The sequence below is a fragment of the Oryx dammah genome, unplaced genomic scaffold (assembly GCF_014754425.2).
Source record: "Oryx dammah isolate SB20612 unplaced genomic scaffold, SCBI_Odam_1.1 HiC_scaffold_427, whole genome shotgun sequence".
Lineage (NCBI taxonomy): Eukaryota > Metazoa > Chordata > Mammalia > Artiodactyla > Bovidae > Oryx > Oryx dammah.
The window spans coordinates 1-8627 of NW_024070589.1; the positions used below are offsets into that span (position 1 = coordinate 1).

The 8627-nt window shown below is 43.4% G+C and overlaps 1 protein-coding gene across 1 annotated transcript; it reads left to right on the plus strand.

Annotated features, from left to right (window-relative positions):
• Nucleotides 1-7655: 7655 nt before the first annotated feature.
• LOC120859280 (late histone H2B.L4-like) lies at nucleotides 7656-8174 on the plus strand. Its single transcript, XM_040235436.1, has one exon. The coding sequence runs from the start codon at nucleotides 7656-7658 to the stop codon at nucleotides 8172-8174; it is 519 nt and encodes a 172-aa protein (XP_040091370.1).
• Nucleotides 8175-8627: the final 453 nt, after the last annotated feature.

Below are 8627 nucleotides of genomic sequence, written 5' to 3' on the forward strand. Positions count from 1 at the left end.
ATCACATTTGCTTATTTGGTCTTATCCTCTTCAACATCAAATCCCATGGTTCCTCCCTTTCTTAGATTTCCTGTGTTTTCATCATCCTTGATGCTGAAGCTGAAACTCCAGTACTTTGGCCACCTCATGGGAAGAGTTGGAAAAGACTCTGATGCTGGGATGGATTGGGGGCAGGAGAAGGGGATGACAGAGGATGAGATGGCTGGATGGCATCACTGACTCGATGGCAATGAGTTTGGGGGATCTCCGGGAGTTGGTGATGGACAGGGAGGCCTGGCGTGCTGCGTTTCATGGGGTCACAAAGAGTCGGACACGACTGAGCGACTGAACTGAACTGAACTGAACTGAACTGAAACATCCTTGGACCCCCCAGTCTTCACTTGCCGTCCTTACTGTAGTGTATTTTAAATATTGTTTAGTATTGCTTCTGCTTTACTTCTGAATTTACAAATGCATAACGTCCAAGCATGATTAAGTATATTGTAGTGTTGTAGGTTTCCTAAAATCTCACCAAATACAATGATCATGATAGAAATTATATCACTTACTAAAAGTGCTGTGTTTTCAAACTGGCCCATGACACTGTCTTTGACAATGCACAGGGCTTTACCAAGAGCTCTTCTTGTTGAACATTTTGTTCCAGGTGTGCAAGATGATCCCGAGGTACCACACAGGCACATCTACCTGCAGGTGATCCGGTGTTAGTTTGTCTTGGTCTCTTTGAAATCAAATTCCTTTCATCAAATGAAAGTGAAAGTCACTCAGTCATGTCGAATTGTTGCGACCCCATGGACTATGCAGTCCATGGAATTCTCCAGGCCAGAATGCTGGAGCGGGCAGCTTTTCCCTTCTCCAGAGGATATTCCCAACCTAGGGATCAAACCCAGGTCTCCTGCATTGCAGGCAGATTCTTTACCAGCTGAGCCACAAGAGAAGCCCAAGAACACTGGAGTGAGTAGCCTATCCCTTCTCCAGCAGATCTTCCTGACTCAGGAATTGAACCAAGGTCTCCTGCATTGCAGGCAGATTCTTTACCAACTGAGCCACAGGGGAAGCCCCAACTATTGTCATAAAATTCTTATCATACACAAGAATAAAAATTAAGGTCTTTCTAGTATCCTGCCTTGCCCAAATTTTTTCTCTTGAGTTTATGTATTCATTTTTTCAAATCCTTAGTCTAATGATCTCCAGGACAGTTATTGAGGGGGGATAACTCATCAGAATTCTACACTGGACCAAAAAAACTAAAAAAATAAGAACATCCTTGATCAGGCCCCATTTGTAGCTCCATAGCACTGAGTGATTAAGGTCTTTCTAGTATCCTGCCTTGCCCAATTTTTTTCTGTTGAGTTTATGTATTTCCTAAAATGATTTTATTTTAATGTATTTCTGAAGAAAAAAATTTAATACTTTCTCTTTTGTATCTCCAGTGTGGTGCTGTCTCTCTGCTCAGGGCCTGAAGAACAGTGTTGATTTCTGTGGTTGTCCATATTTTGCCTGTTTGCCTGACAGTGACTTCTTTTAGAGGTTTTGATACTCTAATTGATGAGGGAAAATGTGACTTATTTTAGAAGTGTAAAACGAATACCAAAGATAACTGAATAAACATTGGGGTTTAAAACAAACCCGACTTGGGGGGGCGGTCCTAAGATGGCAGAAGAATATAATGGGGAGACCACTTTCTCCCCAACAAATTCATCAAAAGATCATTTGAATGCTGAGCAAATTCCACAAAACAACTTCTGAACGTTGGTGGAGAACACCAGCCACCCAGAAAGGCGGCTCATTCTCTTCAAAAGGAGGGAGGACAAAATATAAAAGAAAAAAAGTGAGACAAAAGAGTTAGGGACAGAGACCTGTCCTGGGGAGGGAGTCGTGAAAGAGGAGAAGTTTCAAATACCAGGAAATCCTCTCACCGGCGGGTCTGTGGGGAGTTTTGGAATCTCAGAGGGCAACATAACTGGGAGGAGAAAAATAAAAAAACTAAACCCCACAGCTTATGTGCCTAACAGCAACTCCCAGCAGAGAAGTAGCCCAGACGCTCGCATCTGCCACCAGCAGGTGGGGGCTGAACAGGGAGGCGCGGGATGCATTGCTTAGGGTAGGGATTGGGCCTGAATGCCCTGAGGACAATCTGAGGGAGCTCATGTGAGATAGCAACCCAAACTGTGGGATAGCCAGAGAGAGAGAAAAGAGAGAGAGAGAGAGAGAGAGCTTTCCTGCAAAAAGCTCTAAATTAAGGCACTTACAACCCCAATCACAAAACAAAGGACTGAGTGAATACCAGAGGAGAGTTAGCTGGCTGTGGACTGGCCCATCCCCTGCCAGAGGCAGAGAGGCAGGCGGGCGACAGCCAGAGCCAGAAAGGGGCAATCTCAACCCAGAGACAGCATCCACTCCCAAACTGTGAGCAGGCTCCCAGTTGCTAACCAAGTCTCCCTGGGATCCTGGACGGTTGACATCTGCCGGCAGGGTCACAGCCAGAGACCAGCTCCCCAGAGGAGACACACAGCACATCTGAGACAGCGCTCCCGCTGCACACCCAGGAAACTGAGCAGCTGGGACGGGGGAGGTGACAAGATGCGCTGCACACCTGGGGAGAGTGTACTCGCCAAGTACCTGATCACCTGAGCTGCACGGACCTGGGAACAGCACAAAAGGCAGGGCCGACTGAGTCTGTGTTCCTTTGTGGAGTACCTGAGAACCTGAATCTGAGTGGCTTAGACCTGGGAAGTGCATACAACCTAGGGCCCACCTCAGACAGTTCCCGGCAGAGCAACCTAGAGCCTGAGCAGTGTAGTCTGGGAAAACACACATGCCATGAGCGGGGGCAAACCCAGTGTGGCCGAGACACTGCGAGCACTCCCCACACACGCTAGTGATATTTGTTTGCAGTGTTCCTCCCTCCCCACAGCACGACTGAACAAGTGAGCCTAAATAAGTGACCACCTTCGCCCCATTGTGTCAGGGCGGAAATCAGACGCTGAAGAGACCAGAAAACAGAAGAAGCTGAAATAAACTGAGGGAATCGCTTTGGAATTGACAGCTGCAACTGGTTAAAACCCTGTAGTTAGCGCCGACTACATTGGAAGAGGGCTATAGATGTTGTGACATATAAGCTGGATCAAGGAACTGTCTGCAACGGAACTGACCCCACACTGTTTGCAACAGTTCCAGAGAAATTCCTAGATATATTTTCACTATTATCACTTTCTAATTAAATTTTTTTTATTTTAAGTCCTCTATTACTCCTTTAATTTTCATTTTTATAACCTACTATTACCTTGCAAAAAAAGACCCTATTGTAAAGCAAACTTCATATATATATTTGATAATTATTGTGACTTTGTTTTGTTTTTTTTTTTTAATATTGTATTTTTGAGAGTCTAACCTCTAATCTAGATTTTTAATCTTTGCTTTTTGGTATTTGTAATCAATTGTGTACCTTTAAGAACCCAATTCTCAGTACCCATTTTTACTTGGGAGTGTGATTACTGGCTTGACTGCTCGCTCCCCCTTTTGACTCTCCTCTTTCTCCACCAGGTCGCCTCTATCTCCTCCCTCCCTCTTCTCTTCTCTACCTAACTCTGTGAAACTCTTTGGGTATTTCAGGCTGTGGATAACACTTAGGGAACTGACTACTGCCTGGATCTGTCTCTCTACTTTTGATTCCCCTTCTTCTCTTCCTAGTCACCTCTGTCTCCTTCTTCCCTCTTCTCTTCTCTGTGTAACTCCATGAACATCTCTGAGGGGTCCAGACTGTGGTGTGCACATGCTGCTAAGTCACTTCAGTCATATCTGACTCTGTGTGACCCCAGAGACGGCAGCCCACCAGGCTCCCCTCTCCCTGGGATTCTCCAGGCAAGAACCCTGGAGTGGGTTGCCATTTCCTTCTCCAGTGCATGAAAATGAAATGTGAAAGTGAAGCCGCTCAGTCGTTTCTGACTTTTCACGACCCCATGGACTCCAGCCTACCAGGCTCCCCCATCCATGAGATTTCCCAGGCAAGAGTACTGGAGTGGGTTGTCATTGCCTCCTCCTCTTATATCCTACCCAATATGAAATAATTACAACTGCAGGTGTGAAGAACACTTTGTAATAATTGAAAATGGCACACTATCTTCTTGCTCACAGAGAGAAAAAGAAATAAAATACTAAACTGAAATTACTAAACATTCACAGAACTGTGAAAATGACTGTGGTGGGGCCACCTTGTTTCTCATAAGTGGTCACCAGTGTGCTCTCTTTTTATTTATTTGCTTATTTATTTATTTTGCTTTACTCTACTGTATTGGTTTCGCCATACATCAACATGATGGAAGAGGCAGGAAATATTCCCATGTTTAGTTCAAAATGTATATCTCCTATGGGTTGAATTTGTGCCTCTAAAATTAATGTATCTATGCCATAAACACTCATATTCATATGTGATCATATTTGGAGATGAGCATTTACCAAGTAAACAAGTTCAAATATGTTCATTAGAGTAGGTCTTAATCTAAATGAGTTATATCCATATAATAAGGGAAAATCAGACACAGACACATACACAGAGGAAAGAAACTGTGGACAGGTATATGGGGATTTCAGTTATCTGCAGGCCAAGGAGAGGCCTCACACCTTGCATAAGATCAATTCAGATGAAACTTTGATTTGGACTTAGAACCTCCACAAGTATGAGACAATAAATGAATGTTGTTTAAGCATTTTGTACAGGAGCTCTAGAATACTTGAGAAAGTGTTGAAAGTGTTAATCGCTCAGTCGTGTTCGACTCTTTGTGACTCCATGGGTTGTAGCCTTCCAGGTTCCTCTGTCCATGGAATTTTCCAGTCAAGAATACTGGAGTGGGTTTCCATTTCCTACTCCAGGGAATCTTCCAGACCCAGGGATTTAACCTAGGTCTCCTGCATTGTGGGGGATTCTTTACTACCAAGCCATTTCCTGATACTGATAATATATATAAATGACCTTGATTAGTTTTATAAGACCAACTATAAAGTAGATAATTGTGCTTGTTACCCTACTGTCAGAGTAGATAAATAATCAAACCTGTTACCTGCTGTCACCAGACCTGAACACCCCAGGAAGACAGTTATTGGTTCAGTCAGGAAAACCTAAACATTAAACCACTGTAGAGTGGTTCAGTGACTGTGGCTACCAGTTTGAGTCCCTCCTTGGCTGACATGGAGTCAACACGAACTTTTTTAGCTTCTCTGACTGAATGAATGCTCTCACCATCCCTATGATGTTAAGTTGCAAATCATGAAGGTTTTCCACTTCAAAAACAAGAGAATGAGGGTTGAAAAAGAACGACATTAGATCAGCTGAACGAGTTAGGGTAGAAACTTGTGATTCTAGGAAGTGTGAAATGGGTATTTTTTTTTCTGAATTTTCTGTTGCACTTAAATTCTATGCTGTGTCGGAGTCCTCTTTTTATGTGAATCCATAAACAACGGTAATGTTGAGAAGGTTTCTGAATAGAGTATGCCTATCCTATCAACACCATCATTCGTGAGTTGAGACCGGCAATTGTTATTTAAGCCGTGAAGCTATTTCCCTTATTTTGCCTTTACAATGACCCACAACATTGCAAGGTGATTGCTCACTAGGCGCTCTTATTTCCTCAATCATCAACTGAAGTGAATAATTACCAGTGTTACTCCTCCTTCAAATCTTCAACATCAAACTCTGCTTTTCCCATCTCCATCCTAGATTTCCTGTGTATCAGAGACTTTTGAGGTCCCAGTTATCCCCTCAAAACCCAATTGTGGTCATTTTCAGTGTTTTTTGTTTAATATAACTGATGTGTTCATTTAATTTCTGAATTTACAAATGTGAAAGAAACACAGCTCATTAAAATATCTAATGGAATCTTAAAATGACTCCTACAAATTATATGTATTATATTTAGGGCTTCAGTCCATTTTGAGTTTATTTTTGTATATGCTGCTAGAGAATGTTCTAATTTTACTTTATTGCATGTAGCTATCCAATTATCCAAGCACCACTTATTGAAGAGACTGTCTTCTCTCCATTTGTACATTCTTGCCTTTTTAAATTGTAGATTAACTGATCCTGGACTGCAAGGATATGCAACCAGTCAATCCTAAAGGAAATCAGTCCTGAATATTCATTGGAAGGACTGATGCTGAAGCTGAAACTCCAGTACTTTTGACATGATGTGAAGAACTGACTCCTTGGAAAAGACCCTGATGCTGGGAAAGATTGAAGGCGGGAGAGAAAGGAACGACAGAGGATGAAATGGTTGGATGGCATCACCGACTTGATGGACATGAGTTTGAGTAAGCTCTGAGAGTTGGTGATGGACAGGGAAGCCTGGTGTGCTGTAGTCCATGGGGTCGCAAAGGGTCACACATGACTGGGAGACTGAACTGAACTGAATTGACCATAAGCCCATAGGTTTATTTCTGGGCTCTCCTGTTCTACGGATCCGTGTGTCTCTTTTTCTGCCAGTACTACACTGATTGGAATACTGTAGTTTTCTGTTATAGTCCAAAATCAGGGAACCCGATTCCTCCAGTTCTGGTCTTCTTCCTGAAGATTGTTTTGGCCATTCAGGGTCTTTCCTCTTTCCATACAAAATTTAAAATAGTTTGTTTTAGTTCTGTGGAAAATGCCCTGGTATTTCCATAGGATTTGCATTGAATATGTGGATTGCCTTTGATAGCATGGTTTTTTAAAGAATATCAATTCTTCCAATCCATAAAAAGGTAGACCTTTCCCTCTGTTTGTATCATCTTCAATGTCTTTGACCAGGGTCTTATTCTTTCTAAGTACAGGTCTTTCACCACCACCTAGGTACATTTATTCCTAGGTGTTTATAGAAATAACCACTATAAATCATTAATCAATTCCAGATTGTGTGGTATTTGGGGGACCTAAATAATGTTTAAGAAAACAATTTCAAATTTGCAAAATGTTAAATATTTTTAGTAAGTATTCCTATTTCTGTTTGTGTTCTGTATTTGGCAAATGGGATTTTGTCATTCTCTTCATAGTGATCATTGGCTTTGATAAGTTTTGGAGATAATAGCTGGTCAACTAATTCCTATGATTTTCAGGAGCACTCTGCTGAGGAAGTCAGGAGTTTCTGCTCCTGGCACTGTAGGTCAATCAGAAGGAAAAGATTCTGTGTTGGAGTAAAATGTCCCCCAAGTGACCTGAGTCATTCTGATATTTGAAACAGCTTCAATTATGGAGGTGAGTCAGACTCTTTCAGGAAGCTCTAAGTGATTATTACCTTTTTCAACTTAGATGACTTTGGGGACATCTTTGAAACTTCTCGTGCATCAATAGTAGACATAAATCAGCTAAGGTGAATAGATGACGGTCTCCTTCATGGGGCAGAGTTCAAAGATTTTTCTGGTGGAAATCAGGGAAAGTTTAAAGATACCGCTGAGTTTGACTGACTATGTGGTTAAACGTGGGGGAGGGGCAGTGGGAGTTGGGGGTGGAGCATCCAGTGTCACGTGACATGGGCTGCCATAGTAACAGGCCTCCTGCCTTGCATTTTATCCAATCAGATATGGACAGTGTTTGTGACTTCAGGGAGGGCAGGGCTGATAAACTCCGCCAACTGCCTTCAATCCCGGCCTGTCCTTTCTTCTGAGTAGTGGGCTCTGGTGGCTCTGACATGGCTCAATCATCCTCTGACAACTCTGAGGAAGAGCTGGACACCAACGAAGCCGGAACCTCCAAAAGAGAGCCCTCTGAAACGGAGTCCTCTGAAACAGAGACCTCAGAAACGGAGTCCTCGGAAACGGAGCCCTCCGAACCCGAGCCCTATGATGCTGAGCCAAAGAAGGCGAAACAGAAGACAGCTAAGGGCCGCCGCCGCCGTCGCCGCCGCCGCCGTCGCCGCCGTCTGGACAACTTTGCAAGCTTCGCCACATATTTCCCCAGGGTGCTGAGGCAAGTGCACACGGGCCTGAGTCTCTCTCACGAGGCCATGAATGTCTTGGACTCGTTCGTGAAGGATATGTTTGAGCAGATCGCCGAAGAGGCCGGGAGCCTGGCCCGCTCCAACAAGCACTGCACCATCACCAGTGGAGACATCCAGACAGCCGTGAGTCTTCTCTTGCCGGGGGAGATCGGCAAGTACGCAGTGTCTGAGGCCACCAAGTCGGTCATCAGATACAACACCCGCAGATGAACTGCCTCATGACCACTGCAACATCGCAAACCAAAGACTCTTATCAGACACTTGAAGGGAAAAGACCTGTAGTGATAAAGAGCCACCTCCGTCCACTCTGGGTTCTTTACGTATGCACTACTTTCCATCTTTAAAACATTTCCATCCCAAGGAAAATATTAAAAACCTCATCAAGTGTGCTTCAATAATGGTCGGTTGTGTCATTTGATGGAAAAATCGTGTACTGTTTTCTTAACGTATTGCAACTCGTCACTTTCCTAAATGGTTATTTCTATTCGTGGTTTATCAGTCAGCGATTTTAAGGATCTTTATGGTCAAAATTCTTTCCCTAAAAGTTTCATTGGCCTTTTTCATTTTCATTCTCCCACCTATATTTAGGTGTCATCCAGGGATTTTTATATGGGATATGCTGCTGCTGCTACTGCTGCTAAATCACTTCAGTCGTTTCCAACT